This window comes from Panthera onca, chromosome F2, assembly GCF_046562875.1.
Source record: "Panthera onca isolate mPanOnc1 chromosome F2, mPanOnc1 haplotype 2, whole genome shotgun sequence".
Taxonomy (NCBI): Eukaryota; Metazoa; Chordata; class Mammalia; order Carnivora; family Felidae; genus Panthera; species Panthera onca.
In genome coordinates this window covers 47,683,829-47,705,765 of record NC_138356.1, presented here as the reverse complement: position 1 = coordinate 47,705,765, position 21,937 = coordinate 47,683,829, and the positions used below count along the sequence as shown (strand labels likewise).

The 21,937-nt window shown below is 41.7% G+C and overlaps 1 protein-coding gene across 2 annotated transcripts in view; it reads right to left on the bottom strand.

Annotated features, from left to right (window-relative positions):
- Positions 1-21,937, bottom strand: part of GRHL2 (grainyhead like transcription factor 2) — a 171,275-nt gene that overhangs the window by 63,469 nt on the left and 85,869 nt on the right. For both annotated transcript variants that reach the window (XM_078441880.2, XM_078441881.2), the window contains exon 8: positions 205-299. In XM_078441880.2, coding sequence (XP_078298006.1) covers positions 205-299 — 95 coding nt within the window. The remainder of the gene's footprint in view (positions 1-204; positions 300-21,937) is intronic.

Genomic DNA, 21,937 nt, shown 5'->3' with positions numbered 1-21,937 from the left:
TTAACTGCACGTAACTGAATGTGCGTAACTTCTAGAGAAAGATAACAAGCTCATTTCCTTTTTTTTTTTTTTTTTTTTTTACCCCGGCTTCAGTTAACAAATCTTTCCCTACTTATAGAGGCTGTTGTGAAAGAATCATCTGCAGGGAACGGTGACGTTATTTAAAAGGCATGAGAAATGAATCAATGCTACTTTTTCACTCACCTTTGCCTCTTCATTCACGTCCCAGGTGAAGGAAACAGCGTTATATGCAATCTCCTCGATGTTTCCAATCGTATTAAAGCTCTCCTTGTAATCAGCTGTCACGTTAAAAAAGAAAAAGGTTTTAAGAGAGTAAGAGTTACTTGATGACATGTACTTAAATGTCATTTTCCAATGAGGAGATTTAAACTTTGCCTACTCTTCTGGCTACCCCTTAGCAACAGTTAAGGATTTGTGCTCGCACATCTTCTTTTACTAATATTTTTCTCTATGAGAATGTTCTGCTATTAGGAGAGCAAATCTAGGTGAAGCAATGTTCCTAAGAGATTTGCTTATTGGTATCATTTTTTACGAGGTTTACAGAATTATTAGTGTTTTTCCCTCCTGAATCCCTGGACACCTATCCACTCCCTCACCTCCTCACATTCCTGTAGCTTAGTTGTGCTGGAAGGTGCCAGAGTCATCTGTAGGGACGGTCTGGTAGAACAATATGCTGGTTATCAGCCAGGCAGTGTTGCGGGAACCCAGGGGAGAGATTCCAGGAGAGTGCAAGGAAACTTTTTTTTTTTTTTTACTTCCTTTTAGATTTAGGTGCAGAGAATTGAGTTAATCATTTTCACCTCCCTATTACCACTTGTCCATTTGAGGCCTTCTCTTCGTTTATTTCTGTGTTTATGTAAATATTTACGTATTCATTTTTCTTCCCTATCCTCTCCCACAAACGCAACAGCTATCGAGGTGTTTGCTACGTGTGCTTAGAAAATACGTTGGGTTGATTTGCCTGTGTGCATAGCTGTTATTTCCGGAACTTGTGCTGTGCCATATATGGCTAGACTTGCCAGATCTAGCAGTTATTTGGGATGTACTTATCCTGAAGAAGTATCTGTTGTTTGCCAGTAATTCAAACTGAACTGGGCACCCTATATTTTATCTGGCAGCCTTAGCTAGGAACCTCTTCGGGTCTCTAATCACATTGCTGGTGGCATGCCTATTTCTAACAGCAGCCGTAGAGAATTCTGTGGTAAGCATCAGCCACTGTTTACTTATCCGCTCTCCCCAGATATGGACCCTTGAGTGGTCTCCAGCTTTCTGGTACACAGACTACATTGCAAGTGATCCCTACTACCCACGCTCTCCACTGTCACCGTCGTACTTGGCATTAAGGCCTGGACATGATGTTCCTGCTTTTTTGTTTGTTTAATTTTTTATGTTTATTTATTTATTTTTGAGAGAGTGAAAGAGAAAGAGAGAGACAGAGAGGGAGGGAGGGGCAGGGAAAGAGGGAAACAGAGAATCCCAGGCAGGCCCCACGCTGTCAGCACAGAGCCTGAAGCTTGATGCGGGGCTGGAACCCACGACCCGTGAGATCGGGACCCAAGCCGAAATCAACAGTCGGACTTTGAACCACCTGAATCACCCTGGTGCCCCAACAGTCCTAGTTTTAATCCTATGTCTTGAGTGTTTGAGCTTATGCTTACCATCTGGATTTCCCCCTACTTTTGTCCTACTTTGAGTCTGTACTAAATAAACATCGGCCATGTCCTGCCTGGATGGCAACAAGGTCCACGGCCCATCTGCTTTCCTTCGAGGTCTGGATCATTCACAGGGTGGTCACCTAATCACAAATGTTCTTTCTCTCAAAGGTCTCATCATGACTCTTCTGAAATGAAAGTCAGATCACGTGCTTTTTCTAATTTTTCTCAGGGCTAAAATTTATACCATGATCTATCATGTCCTTCACAATCGGGACTGGACACTTCTCTGTGCCCTCATACTTCAAGCCCACAGTGGGGGCCAGGAGAAGACGTCTTTTTGTTTATAAAATCTAGTGGCGCCTGGGCGGCTCAAACGTCCGACTTCGGCTCAAGTCATGATCTCGCGGCTTGTGGGTTCGAGCCCCGCATCAGGCTCTGTGCTGACAGCTCAGAGACTGGAGCCGGCTTTGGACTCTGTGTCTCCCCCTCTCTCTGTCCCTTCCCTGCTCATGCTCTGTCTCTCTCTCTCTAAGGGGAGACCCAGAGTCCAAAGCCGGCTCCAGGCTCTGAGCTGTCAGCACAGAGCCCGACGCGGGGCTCAAACACACAAACCGTGAGATCATGACATGAGCCGAAGTCGGACGTTTAACTGACTGAGCCACCCAGGCGCCACTAGAAAAATGTTTTTAAATAAATAAATAAATAAAATCTTTATGAATGTTTTTCTTGCTGCACTAGGACAGGAGCTGGGTGTTATGACGAATTCCCAGGATGTGTCAAGTGTTCGTTGCCTACAAAATAGGACATGATTCTGACTGAATGGTCATCTCTTCAAGCTGTGTCCTTCTGGGTTGCTGTGTCACTCTGGGGCTGGTGGCTTCTCGAGGCTTTAACAACCTGTGCTCATGCTGTGACATTTTGAAGTCTGCTTTCCTAAAGTTCACATATCCAGTCATTTTTATCCATTTCCTCCTCACTTATTGTAAAGTCCAAGTTCACGTGATCCTTTATCAAGATTTTCACCACTTTCTTACAGTAATACAACCCATCGTGCTTGTATGAATCAGGCGGAGAGAAGCAGTAGGTCCTATTTGCTTTTTCTATCCGTGATATAAATTATAATAAAACAAAGTCCATAATAATAATAAGTCCGTATTAATCCATAATAAAATAAAGTCAGTTTGATTTGGTTTTCTCTTTATTACCAGGACATGTATTGAGGGTTAATCACAGAAAAACCTACTTTTTAACATGCCCTCCAAAATGGCCCTCCAGACCCATTCTCTAGAATGTGTTGTGCCAATCTAGATTCCACCAGAATCCTATTTCCCCTTTTTCTCACCCAATTTCTAACTTTTTTTTTTTTTTTTGCCAATCCAATGGGTACAAAGTGGTATCCTACTGACGTAACATTTGCATTTCTTCTTCCACTTGTGAGTTCAAGCATCTCTTCACATCCGGGATAGCTGAACAGGTGTTTGCTTATATAAACTGCCTGTTCATGGCCTTTGTCCATGTTTCTGTTGGTTCCCCCAGGGAAACTTTAAAGCAAAACTATGTATCTTTGCATTTTTATTATTATTATTATTATTATTATTATTATTATTATTATTATTAGAGAGAGAACATGTGTGCATGAGTGGGGGAAGGGCAGAAGGAAAGGAAGAAAGGATCTCAAGCAGGCTCCACACCCAGTTTGGAGCCTGACTCAGGGCTTGATCTCATGACTAAGAGATCACGATCTGAGCTGAAATCAAGAGCAAGAGGCTTAACTGACTGAGCCACCCAGGCGTCCCTATCTTTACGTTTTAAAAAAAGCATACACACTTTAATACAAAAGCATTCATCATAAAGACCACAATCTACTTCACAAACAACCACAAAAAACATGTCTGTGTAAATATTTCCTGTTTCCTCCCTCAGTCTGTCTCCCTTTCTCCACAATATGTAAATATTTTTATACAGTATTGTAACAATTATTTTTACTTTGCTTTTTTCCCCTTTAATACTTCTTCAGCATCTTTCCATGTCAATAAATAAACTTGTGGAAAATGCAATTCAGTGTAATTGCAAAATACTATTATACTGAATTTTAAAAATAACTTTGCCAAAACTTTATTTTGCTCTTGTTGGTCATTTAAATGACGTCCAATACTTTGCTACCATAAATAGTACTTCATGTAATTATCTTTATGGCTAAATATTCACATATACTTCATTATTTCAATAAGATATAGTCTCAGAAGTGAAATTAACAAGTCCAAGGCAAATATATTTTTTTATAATTTTTTTTAAGTTTGTTTATTTTTGAGAGACAGAGAGCACAAGCAGGGGAAAGGCAGAGAGAGAGGGAGACACAAAATCTGAAGCAGGCTCCAGGCTCCGAGCTGTCAGCACAGAGCCCAACACAGGGCTCGAACTCACAGACTGCAAGATCATGACCTGAGCTGAAGTCGGACGCTTAACCAACTGAGCCACCCAGGCGCCCTGATTAGCATTTTTTAACAGCTTTAGGTCAACTGTAATGTTTAAAACCCAAAAGTCATATTTAGAAATAAAGACAAACCAAAGCAGTTTGGTCAAACACTTTGACTAAGGATCTTAAATACGAATGCTATACAAATACAATGCTTTCTGCATCCCCTAATCGTGCATAGGGCCTCTGTCAGTTTGTATCATATTCACTTCATCACCAAATAAATATATTGAACAAATATGTACCGTGTGTCCACTATGTACCAGCCAGTGTCTTCACACTGCGGAGACAGCAAGAAACAAGACTAGGTCCCTGATCATGTGGCTTTTACGGTCCAGAAGGAGAGAATATAAATAAGTAGACAAATAAATGAACAACACAGTTACATTTAATATGCTTTTTTATGCCAATAACAAAACCCAAAAACACTGGTAAGGCTGCTTTTTACTGAGTGGTTACATTACTTTGTTTATTTCCTTCATACCATGTGCCAATATTTTATTTATCTGTTTACTTATTTATTACCAACATTTCCCATTAGCTATTTGTTCTATGCAGGCAAGGAATTTATCTTAAACGCTGCTGTTTTTTCAGTGCTTAACATCATACAGATAAGACGCACTCCATAAATGTGTTGAACAATGGAGTAAGTGAATGAATGTATCCACAAGCATTCTAAACCAAATATATAACTGAGACTGATCTCACACCTTCCTCTTTAACCTTATGCAATATAAGAAATGTCTGTTTATCTTTAGTCTCTAAGCCGTTCCTACAGATGGTAAAATAGCTCTGCTATCATTTGTGACTAGGAAAGTTTTCTAAGACTAAACAGCTTATGCACATTGATGTTGGCTTGTCCACATGTTTTTTTGGTCCAATGAATAAAACGCTAATAGCTGTATCTCTCATTTCCGAAAACTGTGTAACTGTTGTTTGCCTAAGGGTTTATGGCTCATAGTATAGAAATAGAAACTCAGCAACCTGTTGGTAAGCCTTTCCTCAAGAAAGCTTCTTAAATGCAAATTTTGCAAATGTTGATAGTTGCGATTAGTAAAAGGCATTGTCAATGAGCTGGCATAAGAAGCTTAGTTTCTTGCCACAACAAAATTCCACAATGTTGGTAATTTGAAACAACAGAAATTTATTCGCTGGAGGCCAGACTACCCAAATCAAGGTGATGGCGGTGTTGGTTCCTTCTGGAGACTCTGAAGGTTGATAGGTTCCATGCTCTCTCCTAGCTTGTGGTGGTTGCTGGCAATCCTTAGTGTCCCTTGACTTATAGACATATCCCTCTAATCTCTGCCTCTGTCTTCACATGGTGTTCTCGTCTGTGTCTCTGTGTCTGTTTCCCTCTTCTCTTACCTTCTAAGGACTTGTCATTGGGTTTAGGGCGCACCCTAATCCAGCATGGTCTCATCTTGAGAACCTTGACTTAATTACATCTGTAAAAACCTTGTTCCCAAATAAGGTCCTATTTATAGATTCTGGGAGTTAGGACATGGACACAGCAGTTTTTGAAGGTCACCATTCAACCTCCTGCACCTGGAATTCCCTTCTATGACAAGAAGTCAGGTGACTTGAGTGTATGGCTTGTTCTTGCATGATAGCCACCATAGCTGAAAAGTAATCAACCCACTCAAAAAAAAAAAAAAAATTATAAAGCACTTAATTTTGAACATATTACATTTTGAATGGATTTTTTTCTCTAAAAGAAGACAAGGCAAAATAAAAACTACATGTTTGGTACCTGGGTTGCAAATGTCTATAGAGTACTAACATCTACTTAGTAAGAATGAGGATATAAATGGGAAAATGGATTAGATGCTTCCAAAAATCAGCATGTTGAAATAAAATTATAATTGGCTGAAACAGATTCCTAAAAAATTTTATGCAAATTTAATCTGAATTAAAAATTTTTTTTAATGTTTATTTATTTTTGACAGAGAGAGAGAGGGAGAGAGACAGAGACAGAGAATGAGTGGGGGAGAGGCAGAGAGACGGGGACAGAATCTGAAGCAGGCTCCAGGCTCTGAGCTGTCAGCACAGAGCCCATCGCGGGGCTTGAACTCACGGACCGTGAGATCATGACCTGAGCCAAAGTTGGATGCTCAACCGACTAAGCCACCCAGGCACCTCCCCCCTTTTTTTAAATCTGAAATTTAAAGGTAGTTCTTACTAATTTTTTTTTCAAATAGGCTTCACTCCAGCATGGAGCCCAACATGGGGCTTGAACTCATGACCCTAAGAACAAGACCTGAGCTAAGATCAAGAGTTGGGCGCTTAACTGAGGGAGCCACCCAGGTGCCCCTGAAGATCGTCCTTACTAATCTCAATAATTTATACACAAAAGAATAACCCTAAAGTACACAACTAATCAGAAGCATAGAAAAGAATGAAACCATGAAAGAAATGGGACTCTATCTAATGAAATAAGAATGAAGTTGATCTCATTGTTAATGTCACGTTGCTAGTGATAGTCAAACTTTCCAGGGTCCTCTCTAAGGCTATGTATGTCCTTAGAATGTCAGAGTGAAGTGTATGGGAATGCACAGCCATATACATTCTTTAGGGTCTGTAGGAGGCTCCCCAAAGATGTAGAGTGAAGATTTCCGGTTTCCCAAAGCTTAAAGGCCTGTGTTGGTGTTCTATAACAGTGCTTCTCAAATGTTGGGGTGCATCAGAATTGCCTGCAGCGCTTTGGTAAAATGTAGTTGTCTAGGCCCACTGCCAGAGATTATGATTCAGTGGGTCTGGCATGTGACAAAGAATGTGCCTTTCTAATCAGCTCCCACTAGACGGGGCTGATGCTGCTGGTCTGGGGTCTACACTTTGGGTAGTACTGCTCTGTGGCAAACTGAAATGACTACTCCTTTGGGTGCACCTGATTCAGTCCACGTGCGGTCTTAGAAAAAGCGACATCTGTCAGTGAGGTCCTATACCAATTATCAATGTGATCCACGTGACAACGATTTCCCCTCAAGTGGATGAAAACCGTGCATATAGGAGACACAAGCAATTACCTAAATGGTGAGACCTGAACAGCACCCGTTCCGAGATGTCTGCTTGCTCTCATGCCTGCAATCCCATCCCGAAACATCCATTCCTTTGCGTAAGGATATTGTCATCTCATGACATTAAAATGCAAATACTCTTGGGATAATAACAACTGCCATAAGCCAAGAGCTTACTGAGTGCCAAGCATGTGCCAAGTCTTTTACCAACACGAGCTCATCTAATCTTCACAACTGCTCTGTGAGGTAGATCTTAGCATCCTCCTCCTACAGAGAAGTGGCTCGTAGAAGATCACATGGCTAGTAACAGGCCAACCTGTGATTTGAATTTGGGTCTGGCCGTTGCCGAAGGCCAAACTATTAATCACTGCCTACATTTATCCTGCAAAATTAAACAGTAAGTTGTCACCAGATACGAATACCTTGTAGAGAAAAATCACAGCACATCATACATGGCAACTAGCTAGTCGAGAAGCACTTGGGTAAGTTCCATGAGGCCCCATGAAGATGGAAAGAAAAGTTCAAAAGTTAGCCCTTCTGAGAAAACAAGAGGTTTGAGGAAGAATGATGGCCAACTACAGTGTTTTGGCGAAGGACTTCTGAGCATGGGCAGATGAGCTGTGCTTTTCTTTTTTTTTTAAATTTTTTTTTTTAACGTTTATTTATTTTTGAGACAGAGAGAGACAGAGCATGAATGGGGGAGGGTCAGAGAGAGGGAGACACAGAATCTGAAACAGGCTCCAGGCTCTGAGCTGTCAGCACAGAGCTTGACGCGGAACTCGAACTCACAAACCGCGAGATCATGACCTGAGCCGAAGTCGGACGCTTAACCGACTGAGCCACCCAGGCGCCCCAAGCTGTGCTTTTCATATGTAATTCTGGCAAGTTACATTCTGCAGAGAAATGATGGGATTCATTTCTATTTTAATTGTTGTGGAAAGCATGAGGTGAGTCCTTTTTGCCGTCTTATTCTTTTACTTTTTGCATATAATCGGTGGTCTGTTCATCAGTTTTTAGACGCAGATTTTGTAGGCTGAGTTTTCCTCAAACTGTACGTGTAAGCGTGATTCTGGAATGCCGTCAAAGGAACTGTTAATTCCCTCACCTTAATTAAGCTTCACGTGCTTGGTAAATTATAACCATCTTTTTAAATTATTTTTTGTATATATTGTGGAGATTAAAAGGAATGGTATAATTAATATAAAAATTGTTTCTCTTCTGAAAGGTGTGGATTCTGTCTGGACTAGTGAAATAATGAGCCCTGGAATGCTGAAAATGGCACACTGCCAATTCAGCGTGAATCCCCTGCAGCCTAAGAAGAGGTTGTTTGTTTTTTTTAACAACAACAACAACAAAAGCCAAAGACGTGGGGCGCCTGGGTGGCTCAGTCAGTTGAGCATCTGACTCTTGATTTCAGCTGAGGTCATGATCTCACAGTTGTGAGTTTGAGCCCTGCATCAACCTGAGCGTGGAGACTGTTTAAAATTCTCTCTCTCTCTCTCTCTCTCTCTAAAAAAAAAAAAAAGGCAAAGACCATACAAGGAGTCGATTTATGGGGTGCTGTCCAAAGCATAGGAAGAAAGGACATTGGGGGTGGAGACACACAGACCCAAATTTAATTTCTGTCCTGCTCTAAACAAGTCCTGTGACTCTGAATAAGTTACAGAACCTCTTTGAACGTGATTATCTCATCGACAAAAGGGAAACAATGTCTAAAAACAGACCCTTCAGTGGGTGAGGGGAACAACACTGGCCCCTACTTCCCCTATCAACCTGTCCTCAAACATTTGCTTCCCTCTGTCTGTAAAGACCACATAGAATCAGCTCAAATTCAGGAACCACTTGAGGGTCATTCTAGAAGTATTCACTCTGACTTAAAATAGGTAGAATAAAGAAACCCTAGTCCAAGTAGGTTTTGAGATTTTTTTTTGTTTTTCAAAATCAAAGAAGTAGCTTCTTAAAGCCTGGATGACTCCTAAGAAGGTGAATGAGTTTATTATATCCATTATCATGCTTTTCCCTAGTCGGAGGTTGGCTTTTCTTAAGTGTGTTGACACTTGAGCTGCTTTTTAACGGCTCTAAATGTATTTCCATCATTTGGTCCTGACCCCTGAGCAAATAATAGAATCAGCCACCAGTTTTGAGAGCCGAATGTGTGCTAAATATACATACTTCCCAAACATTACCTCACACAATTGTAACCAGTAGCTTTTTAAATTATCCTTACTGTGTAGAATAAGAAACAGGCAAAAAAATGTTAACTGCCTCCCCTCCCAGATAATCACTTAGCTTCTAAGTGGTCAAGTTGGGATTGGAACCTAAGAAATTCTGCCTACATACATAGCCAGAGTCCTCTGATTTCTGTGACATACTACCTTTCAAATGAGTGCCTTTCCATATACAACCTAGAACAAGAATGGCTGAAATTATGAAGACATAATTTGTGACTTACTTATAGGATGTGACCAATATAGAGTGACTTTGATATGAAAGCTGGATATAAATATTTTTCCTATTTACTATTCATGGTTGAATATATTACCTTCACACACATCATTTAAGAGGGAATCTTTCTTGGAATTCTCCCTTTTCTTGGAATTCTCTCCTAATATTTTATTTGTGTTTGATTTACCTTTCTGTTTCTAGCAAAGGAATTTATAAGCCAATGTTCTAGCTTTCCATTGTAGTGACAATAAACTTACAAATAAGAAAAGCATTTTACACTGTAACGTATTACTGTGTTCCATGTATGCCAGTGTTTTTTATTCTGATTTAATTTTTTTTGAAGAACGCTGGTCTTGGCTGTAAACTTGATTTCAAATACAGAATAAGTCATACCCTTTGTTCAGACCCAAAAACACATATGTGCATGTGGTACCTTATATGCACCATGGCTTCTAGCTCTGAATTTAAATAAACTTGGATGGGCTTGAAATTAAGCTCTTCTCATTAGTCTATGTTATTCAGTGAGATTTAGATTCAGTCTATGTTTTCATGAAACTATTTCGTCTCTTGAAAAATAGTGCCTGGTACATTCTGACAGTTTGATGAATGATGAAGACATGCATAGTGCTTTGGTAAGTAATTCATTCTTGTATCCTGTGTGAACTACTTCTGTTCAACTTTAGTTTTCCATCCTTCATCTTATTACTTAGTTTACCAACACTCTTAGGGGTACGTTTGGGGACAAAAAGTTATAGGTATACAGGATTAGAAGGTACTGCCCATGGTGGCCAATCGGCTGTAATCATCTCAGACCTGCAAACGGGGCTCCCCCCGTCTTCAGCACAACAGCGCCCAACATTTTCCCACCCTTGATGATACTTCCAGACACTGTTAACTTCCCAGTTAAGTCAACTCTGATTTATAAAAGAGCACTGAACTCTTTGTCAGATGACGGTACGTTATCATTAGTAAGAGACCTGAGAATTGCCAATCCCATGTGAGGACAGTCCAGTCTTCTCTCGAAGACCCATTCTAGTGCCTAGCAGCCTTCAGTGTCAGCAACAAGCTTCAAATACCTACAACTGTACTTTTTTGAGTTGCAGACTGAAAAAATTCAAACAAAACAAATGACTTTTTGGTAACTGGTGGTGCAGGACACAGACACATTACAAGAACTATCAATCCTCACGTCAATTATCTTTCACTAAATTTGAACCACAAACCCAATTCCTGCAGCTGCTCAAGTTCCACTAAGATTAACCACCGTTAAAAAAAAAAAAAAAAAATTAATTCCAGTGTAGTGAACATCCAATGTTATATTAGTTCCAAGTATACAATATAGTGATAGAACAATTCCATATACTATTCAGTGCTCAGCAAGATAAGTGTGCTCGTAATCTCCTTTACCTTTTTCATCCATCCCCCACCCACCTCCCCTCTGGGAACCACCTGTTTGTTCTCTGTAATTAAGAATCTGGTTTTTTTTTCTTCTTTATAAAAAAAATGCGATTTTATTTGATCCAGTCTTTAACTGGCAAAGAAATGCTTTTTAAGTTGGTTCTGTCTCTCCCTTTATTTTTTTCCCCTTTAATGTAATGTACAGTCTGTAAAAAAAAAATCTCCCAAGTTCCTGCAGGGCCATTATTCCTTTTTTTTAAAATTTAATTTATTTTTTAATTTACATCCCAGTAAGTTAGCATATAGTGCAACAATAATTTCAGGCGTAGATTCCTTAATGCCCCTTACCCATTTAGCCCATCCCCCCTCCCACAAACCCTCCAGTAACCCTCTGTTTGTTCTCCATATTTAAGAGTCTTATGTTTTGTCTCCCTCCCTGTTTTTATATTATTTTTGCTTCCCTTCCCTTATGTTCATCTGTTTTATATCTTAAAGTCTTCATATGAGTGAAGTCATATTTGTCTTTCTCTTACTAATTTTACTTAGCATAATACCCTTCAGTTCCATCCATGTAGTTGCAAATGGCACAATTTCATTCTTTTTGATTGCCGAGGAATACTCCATTGTATATATATACCACATCTTCTTTATCCATTCAACCACCGATGGACATTTGGGCTCTTTCCATACTTTGGCTATTGTCAATAGTGCTGCCATAAACATTGGGGTGCCTGTGTCCCTTTGAAACAGCACACCTGTATCCCTTGGATAAATACCTAGTAGTGCAATTGCTGAGTCGTAGGATAGTTCTATTTTTATTTTTTGAGGAACCTCCATACTGTGTTCCAGAGTGGCTGCACCAGCTTGCATTCCTACCAGCAGTGCAAAAGAGATCCTCTTTCTCCACATCCTCGCCAACATCTGATGTTGCCTGAGTTGTTAATGTTAGCTGTTCTGACAGGTGTGAGGTGGTATCTCATTGTGGTTTTGATTTGTATTTCCCTGATGATGAGTGATGTTGCGTATTTTTTCATGTGTCGGTTGGCCACCTGGATGTCTTCTTTGGAGAAGTGTCTATTCATGTCTTTTGCCCATTTCTTCACTGGATTATTTGTTTTTTGGGTGTTAAGTTTGATAAGTTCTTTATAGATTTTGGATACTAACCCTTTAACTGATATGTTGTTTGCAACTATCTTCTCCCTTTCTGTCAGTTGTCTTTTAGTTTTGCTGATTGTTTCCTTTGCTGTGCAGAGGCTCTTTATTTTGATGAGGTCCCAGTAGTTCATTTTTGCTTTTGTTTCTCTTGCCTCTGGAGACGTGTTGAGTAAGAAGTTTGCTGAGGCCAAGGTCAAAGAGGTTTTTGCCTGCTTTCTCCTCGAGGATTTTGATGGCTTCCTACATTTAGGTCTTTCATCCATTTTGAGTTTATTTTTGTATATGGTGTAAGAAAGTGGTCCAGGTTCATTCTTCTGCATGTCGCTGTTCAGTTTTCCCAGCACCACTTGCTGAAGAGACTGCCTTTATTCCATTGGATATTCTTTCCTGCTTTGTCAAAGATTAGTTGGTCATATGTTTGTGGGTCCATATCTGGGTTCTCTATTCTGTTCCATTGATCCGAGTGTCTGTTCTTATGCCAGTACCATACTGTCTTGATGATTATAGCTTTGTAATACAGCTTGAAGTCCGGGAGAGTCTGTTTTGTCACTTTTCTTTCCTCTGTTTGGTTTGTTCTTTAAATTCCGGTGAATTTAATTGGAGTGAAATCATATGGTATTTGTCTTTCACTGGCTTATTTTGTTCTAGATCCATCCATGTTGCTGCAAATGGCAAGATTTCATTCTTTTTTATGGCTGAGTAATATTCTATTGCATATATGTACATGTATATATATGCATATATATGTGCCACATCTTCTTTATTCATTCATCTATCAACGGACAATTGAGCTGTTTCCATTATTTGGCTATTGCAAATAAGGCTGCAATAAACATGGAAGTGCATGTATCCTTTTTAATTAGTGTTCTCGTACGCTTTGGGTAAATGCCCAATAGTGCAATTACTGGATCATAGTGTAGTCCCATTTTTAATTTTGTGACAAACCTCCCTATTGTTTTCCACAATGGCTGCACCAGTTTGCGTTCCCACCAACAGTGCACAACTGTTCCTTTTTCCTCACATCCTCACCAACATTTGCCATTTCTTCTGGATTCATCTCCACTTTTAACCTCCCCAGTTGCCTCCGGCTGCCCCATCACACACACCACATTGATTAACAGACACAGGAAGGTGAGTTTGTACGTGACGGGTGCAGGGTGGGGGGACAGCACCAGCTATTCCTGTTTGTTCCACGAGTGATTTCTACATTCACTGCTACTTGAATTACTCACACTGCCATTCCTGTTTACTTATTTTCTATCAATTATTAGAGGATTTAGACAACATTTCAAAACTGAAATTCTAATTCTCTTAAATATATTTATTCGAGGGGCACCTGAGGGGCTCAATCGGCAGAACGTCCGACTCTTGATTTCGGCTCAGGTCATGATCTCACAGTTCGTGGGATCAAGCCCCACATCGGGCTGCACACTTGAGCGTGGAGCCGGCTTAAGATTCTCTCTCTCCCTCTCTCTCTGCCCCCGCCCACCTCTCTAAAAAAGAAAAAAAAAAAATATGTATGTATGTGTGTGTGTGTGTGTGTGTGTGTGTGTATATATATATATATATATATACACACACATATATATAAATTTATCGTCCATAAGACAAACTTGTTCTCACAGGAGGGAAGCTGTTGCTTCTGTTTCTATTTTCCATTTGTAATGCTGACCACGGCATCCGGGGACTGTCCTGATAAGTTCAACAGGATCGGCAGCCACCTAAGGAAATCTGCATAACTGCTCTAAGCGGGTTTCCCCATCTGTGAAATGCAGATAATAGCAGCACCTACCCTACAAGATCATGCTCACTTATGTAGCACTCAGTTATTTCAATACTTGTCTTTTCAAAAGCACAAACGTTTGAGGTGGCTCTGCATGCCTGGGAGCCTGTTCAAAGACGTTTCTTCTGACCAGCTTTCCCTCACTTGGGTTTCTACAACCTCAAAGAGCTTAATTTAATTTTGGAAAGACTTTCTCTTGGCAAGTTTTAGGTTGTGTAAATGAAGAAGGAAAACTTTAGATTTGCCTAATTTCGCACTCGGGGGTGTGCCAAAGACGCACGTTTGTGTCTGTTGCAAAGTGCAGCCAGAGAGAGGCTTCTAGTCAATGTTGAAGGACAGCGGACGATGGTGGCTGTGCGGTTTGTTTCCATCAACAGACGAGCCTCACGAAACTATCAGAGTGTATCTCCACATATTTTTTGTAACTTTTAAGCCAAGCAAGGAATACTACAAAATGTGAGACTATCAGGTTACCTGGGGTCTCATTAAAAGCATCTCTGAAGAAAAGAAACAAGCCTCAGACAAAAAAGATGAAATCAAATCAAAGCGCAGATTACATGTTTGAGACGAAAGCATGGTCTTCCACAGCTAAAGATACAGAAAAGGTCCCATCAAGCAGAGGAAAGACGGTATAGTGCCCACGAAATGTGGGGGGAGGGGGGACATAAAACAGGAAATAAAGCATTTTACCGTATTAAGTATAGAGGGTCTATTAAGATTCTGAGAGGGGTCTCTAAGCATCCATGCCATGCTTTAATCCCCCTTTGTAACATTCCTTCTGGTTAACCACTCAGGGCTTTTAAATTGTCAGCACTAAGGAAACCCTTTGCAGGGAAAGGTTTGGTCAACAATAATATCCTGGAACCAGGTAAATATACTTCTCAGGAGCAGTGAAGAAAAATAACTAAGGGCCACATTCGTTACAATTTTTAATTTCCAAATCTAGCTAGTTTTATTTTTTTTTGAAAGTTTGCTTTGAAACAATTTCCTGTGTTTTCTTCCACAGAACAGTAATGATTTCTAGTTAAGTTAAAAATGAGTCATTTCCCTTGGTGTATTAGTGTATGTATTCTATTTATGTTAGTAATTAGTTATTAAACTACTTTCATCGAAAAGGCTATAGTATAATTGATTAATATTTAAAATATAGGAATATTTAAAACATAGGCATTGACTAGATATAAACCAAAACCCACAGAGGGGCAGCTGACTCTGCCTGGAAAGATTAGGAAGATCCCACCCAAGTGGGGATGGAGGAAAAGGTCTTAAGGGGTGAAATGTCTGCCAGGTCGAGGAGGGAGGGAGGGACACTCTAGGCAAGCAGAGCCCTAGAGAGGAACAAAGAAGAAGCTGGAAGCAACTAGGAAAACTAGTGAGGGGCAAAAAAGGACCTGTAGATTTGGTACTAAGATTTTTTAATAAGGAAGCCTGGGTGGCTCAGTTGGTTAGGCATCCAACTTCAGCTCAGGTCATGATCTCACAGTTCATGGGTTTGAGCCCCACATCGGGCACCGTGCTGCCAGTGTGGAGCCTGCTTGGGATTCTTCCTCTCCCTCTCTCTCAGCCTCTTCCCCACTCTTTCTCTCTCTCAAAATTAATGAGTAAACTTAAAAAAAAAAGATTTTTTAATAAAAGACAGACTGTACTGGATGGAGAGACACTAGCAGTGTAGGATATGGGCTAGTGGATGCCATTTTGAAGAAACACAGAATGGAAGGAAAGAGGAAGACCCAGCAATAGTTTAAAAGGAAGTCTCCAAGAATCAGGGCCTGGATATATGAACTCTGGCTCTGTTCTGGACCCTTTGCTGGGGGAAGGGGGGAGGAACTGCTGGATCACACTAAGTACACATGTTGAGAAGGAAGTGACTCTCCCCAGAGCTATTGTCCCCAACAGAATGAGCTTCTACCATGCATACTGAGACATGCAATGCAATAAATGAAAACCCACAGTGGCTCAATGATTACTGAAAATCAATAGGCTCTGCCTGAATAAACTTTAAAGAGTACTTGCATTATATAATGTTTTCATGTTTATTTACCTTAGAGAGAGAGGGAAAGAGAGTACAAGCAGGGGAGGGGCACAGAGAGCGGGAGAGAGAGCAGACTCCATGCTGTCAGCATAGAGCTTGGTGCAGGGCTGGAACCCACAAATCGTGAGATCATGACCTGAGCCAAAACCAAGAGTCAGATGCTTAACACAATGAATCACCCAGGCGCCCCTTATAATGTTTTAAAACATATAACCTTAACAGCCTACCACACTTTTATCACATAAATGTTTTTTAACCAAAGTTGATGGCGAAGAGGAATTTTCAGTAACTGTGGCTACAGCACTTCCCTAAAAGCAGAAGGTGACTCACATGTGTAAGCGTGTGTTTGAATTTCTTCAATCTGCAACTCAAAAGTACAATTGTACGTACTTATCTTTGGCTATTTGAAGCTTATTGCTGACACTGAAGGCTGCTAGGCACTAGAATGGGTCTTCGAGAGAAGACTGGAATGTCCTCTCATGGAATGGCACTTCTCAAGTCTCTCACGAAGGATCAAGTACCATCATCTGACAAAGAGTTCAGGTCTCTTTTATAAATCAACGTTGGCTTAACTGGGAAGTTAACAGTGTCTGGAAGTATCATCAAGGGTGGGAAAATGTTGGGGGCTGTCGTGCTGGAGACGGGAGCCCCATTTGCAGGTCTGAGGTGATTACAGCAGACTGGCCACCGTGGGCAGTACCTTCTGATCAAATGGGCAGTACCTTCTGATCAAACAAAAGAAATGACTTTTTGGTAACTGGCGGTATAGGACACAGACACATTACACGAACTATCAATCCTTACTTCAATTGTCTTTCACTAAATTTGAACCACAAACCCAATTCCTGCAGCTGCCCAAGTTCCACTAAGATTAACCTCCATTAAAAAAAAAAAAAATTAATTCCAGTGTAGTGAACATCCATCCAGTGTTATATGAGTTTCAAGTGTACAATATAGCGATTGAGCAATTCCATATATTACTCAGTGCTCAACAAGGTAAGTGTGCTCGTAATCTCCTTCACCTATTTGACCCATCCCCCACCGACCTCCCCTCTGGGAACCATTTGTTTGTTCTCTATAGTTAAGAGTCTGTTTTTTGGTTTGTCACTTTTCTTTCCTCTGTTTTGTTTCTTAAATTCCACATTTGAATGAAATCATATGGTATTGGTCTTTCCTCTAGAAAACTCCAAGAAAAAAAACAATCACGTTAATTTTAATCACAATTCCTATTTGAAAGTGGAATATGATTCCAGATTGAAGAGAGCTCTGAAGCCTGGAAAGAACAGCTTAAGTGGAGTAATTCACCAAGGTCAGGATAATTCTGAGCTGGAGAGTCTTCCGAAAGGCTTCTCTTCAACTTGCAAAGAAAACTATTGAGAACGAAACTTCAGGAAATATTTCCACCTCATCGGGACTTAAGCTTTCAAGAAAGCTTTACCTTGACATAAAAGGGGCATTTAAAAACTGGCGCTAAAAAGATGGATTTGCATAAGGGACAGATGAAAATCCCATAATCACATGCTAATAATCAAAGATGAACTACAACCGCCTGCTGCTATTAACCATGGAGAACTACAGGATTAATACTAACAATGTAACTGACACATCCCGATACAGGGAAAGACGACTGCTGATTGAAATTGAAGACAGAGAGGGAACGAAGAACAAATTGTTGGTTTCACAATTAGCCACTAAGTTATATTGATAATGGTTTGTTGGATGTGACTACAAAGTAATGAGGCATATTTAGATGTGCTTGTGGAGTCAGTGTCATTGCACTACAGTGTCATTGTCATTACAATCCACGTGACCCGCTGTGAAAATGCAAAAACCACGGTGTTCTTTATTTTGGAACATCTGCATGGTAAGGTGGTAAAATAATTCTTAATTCTGTCCAGTAGAGAGAAACTGTATGTGAATGTGCTTCAATTTATCTATTGTAGCTTCTGGCTCTCATTCCGTAAAGTTAATTTCAGCTGTGGACCCTCCTCTAACTTTCCTTCCCTCCATGAAAGGGAGCAAAGAGAAATATGTGCCTTCCCCAGAAAGCGGTCTTGGAATTACCCATGGTTTGAGTAAGCTTGAGATGTAGTCCAGTTCGTTTTGTCATTTGTGGTTCACGTAAAATATTTTTAAATGGCTCGCGCTGCGCAAAACTGGATGACGCCACTGTGCAAATGAGTCCCGGGGAACTTCCGCGTGTAGACGGTGCCTCAAAGTCGTCTTGCCCCTGGCTGAACACAGCACCTGGCTAGCCTGCACTTCCTGGCTACGTAGCTCCTCTTGACACCCCTACCTAGAAGCAGGGCACCCGTTTAGTTAGCAAAGCCACACTTTGTTTCTGTGATCTTTTCCCTCTCCTTTATCCCCACAGCCAGTCATCACGGAGGATCTATCAGTTCTAGAATCCGTCTCTTGGTCCTGGGATAACTTTGCATCTCCCCTTTGCAATTCACTCCTCCGGGGGGCTCTCCACCATTCACCCGGCTATAATTGGTCTTCCCACTACCGGTCTCTCCCTCACTTCACCCCATCCTCCATGCTGACCTGGAATTAACTGTCTGAAATACAGGTATCATCATCCCATGACAGTGCTGCTAAAAACACTCAATGGTTATCCAAAGGCTCTGAGTTCAAGTACTACAACTCACTAAAGAGAAATGTCATGGCATTACATTATCCTATTTGTTTGCTATTTCTGCACCCTTCCCTCCATCTGTCCTTACCAGCAATCTGGGACGACTGATGTACAAATGGAATGCACCCACTTGGATGAATGACAATAGGTAGGTATCATTTTTATTATTCCTCTCTTGCATATTCTTGGATCTCTAAACTCCACTCTGTTCAATAATAGCAAAACTCAAAATAAGGTATGCATGCTACAGTTCAGTATAAAAAAGTACAAACACAGACACACAAACACACATTTGAATATCTCCCCAACAAAACTGTGCAACAAGACTTTATGAAGCCAAGACTGTGTTAAAGCAGCAGAGGATGAAAAACTCTGAGCTTCATGACCCTCAACATCTGCTGCGGTGATGCCCTTCTGCAAAGCCCCTGGGGTAGCATTTCCCCAACATTCTCCCTGCAGGTCAGGTTTGCCACTGGGACACAGGTGGCACGAGTCAATGGCCCTCTAACACCTACAGCCTTCCGGGGCCTGGACCCCCACACACTCTGCCGGGCTTGATGAGCCTCTACGGGAGGCCTGGAGTTTTGGCCTGGACCACATGGAAACCGCTTTACCCAGGCCTCCTTTCGGAGAGACGAGCAAACCCATCTACCTTACACATCCCTGTTGCCCTAAGATTCTCCTTTAAAAGGCAAGCCTTTCCCCAGCTCCCAAGCCCTTCTCTCTCATTTCCTCAGGACTTCCTTCTTTCACCTTACTGTCTGTATTAGTTCAATCAATGAACACTCTTACTAGTATGTAGGTCTGTTTCCAGCCCTCCCATCTTTGCTAACACTTTTATCAGACTTTATAAAATAATTTGCCAATCTCATTTTGGTTCTTCTGCCTTGATTCCTGGGTATGCATGTGCTGTTTCCTTGGCTTGCCATGCACTCGTATGGCACCTCGTCGACCTGGTATGTTCTTGTCATCCTCTCTGAGGGGTCTCAGAAACACCTCCTCCGGGAAGTGCTCCTCCAAGATGCCATTCACTGTGTGACATCTTAGCTATTCATCTTCTTGCCCCCAGGCTCGAGCAGTTTGAGGACAGGGGCTCTGTCCTAATTACCTCTAAATCACTAGTTCCTAACAAAGGGTCTGGCATGTTTGCTGAATGAATAAGGAATAGCCGTGCCTTTCTGCAAGCCAGTGGCAACTAATATGGGGCCAGCACTAACTCCGCATCCTTATAAAGGGACGTTCACAATCAGAGATAAACAAACAACAGAAACAATCCAAGTGCCGCTTCCATACAGGAGACCTCAGGTATAATTGGCACAGAAGAGCTCCTTGGGCTGCAGAATGTAAACTCATTTATGACCTGGAATAATTGTTCGTTCAACGAGCTCACAAGAAAGAACTTGTGAGGCTTAGAGAACTCTGCTCGCATGCTTTGAAAAGCAGCAGGAGCCGCTTGGGCTGAAGTCTGTTTGTTTTACTTTTATCAAGTAAGAACTAATTGCTAATGTTTCCTTCCCCCCCCTGCCCGCCCCCCGCAAAATAGTTTATGGCCTAATGTACAAGAACCACATATCTGAACTGGCTTTCAGAAACACCAGAACTAGCAGCAGCCAAGAGTCCCATGCCCCAGACTGCCAAACAGTCTCATGTCCGGAGAGGAAGGCTGAGAAAGGGGAAGCAGGACATCAGCAAGGTCAGGCAATGGATGTCTGCAGTCACTCTACAAGTAATCAGGGCCTGCTGGGGCCACGAACTACCTAGGGGTTGAGATCCAAAGATGATATACAGTGGAGTGAGGACAGAGAATAAAGAAAAACCCCACAAGTGGTGCAAACTCAAGCATTCTTGAGTTTCCACCTCACCTACACCACTTACCAAGCACATGACCTTGGGGAAAATTCTCAACCATTCACCACCTCAGTTTTTAGAATTGTTTTGGGGAATGAAGGGCAAAATGTTTATATATGAACGAGCCTGGGACACACAAGACAGGGAACACATGAGAGATATAATTAAGACATAGTTCAGTCCTTCCAGAGGCCTGCCTTCTGTCAGTGTAATAAGAGTTTAATCCACACGTTTCTTTATTCATTCGTCCATTCACTCATTCATTCAGGAAATATTTATTGACGACTCACTATGTCTCAGGCCCTGTGCTAAAAGAGACAAGTGTCTGCACTCATGGGCTTTACCTTCTAGTAGGAGGGAGGACACAAGAAGAAACAGAAACATATATACATAAAGAGAAGGTAGGGGGGTGATAAACGCTCTGCAGTAAAATACAGGTGAAGGGGCTGGAGAGCGATGAGGATGTGCCGTTTAGGTAAGGTGACAGGGAAGGTCTCTTTGATAAGGTGACAACAGGCAAAAAGTGATGGGACAAACCATGTAATGGGCAAGTATCTGCCCAAGGAGGGCTGTGCCTGGTGTGATGCAGGGCAGCCCCACTGGAGACTCTAATCAGGACACAGGGAACCTGGGAGCCAAGGCATCATGTGCTTTGAGGAGCAGCCTCATTCCCTGGGCCCTGGGCCCTCGGGCTCCCACTCTCCTTTGCACGGACCCACAGAAAGGACTCCATCGGGAACACTAAGAGTCCTCTCCCCAGCAGGCGACCAGCACTGAGGGGCTACTCAGAGGACCAGAAGTATGTGGGGATGAGGAGCAGCCTTGGAGAGCAACCAACATTCTAACCCAAGTGAGATCAATGTACGTCAGGAAAGATGTAGAATGTTCGCCAGCCATCATTACAGGGTACAAGAGACAAGAGAGAAATCCTTGCGTATGAGTGCTGAGGGGATGCGGAATAAGGAAAGATACAAAGAGAGGCAGAGGCTTCAGTGGGCTTTGCTTGAAGTGGAGGTAGAGAGGCAGAGAGCTGGAGGACGGCTGGTTACCCCGGGAACCTCCAGAAAAATGAGATGAAAGACTCTGCATGCCTCTACACACAAAATTGTGTTTAAGGAGTTTGAGGTTCCCCTCAGTCCATCCACAGACTCTGAAGACCACAGGTTATGAATCTCTGCTTTAGCGAAAGGGGCCTTATCTCAGTCTCGAACTCCCAACTTCAAGGTCACTACCCAGAGGGCCCGGTGGAACCTGATGGCCACGGTGGCTGGTGGAGATTTAGAAACGGCAGCCTTGGAGCCCTGACTATAACCTCCAGCTTCATGGAGGTTAAGCAAAGTAAAACATTTTTAAACGCTGGATTCTTCCTTTCCTTCTTTAGGCTACCAGAAGGTTCTCGACCCAAACTGGCAACTACATGGCACATGCGCTCCTCAGCCTCCCCTCACCCTCAGCAGGCACTGCTCACTCCC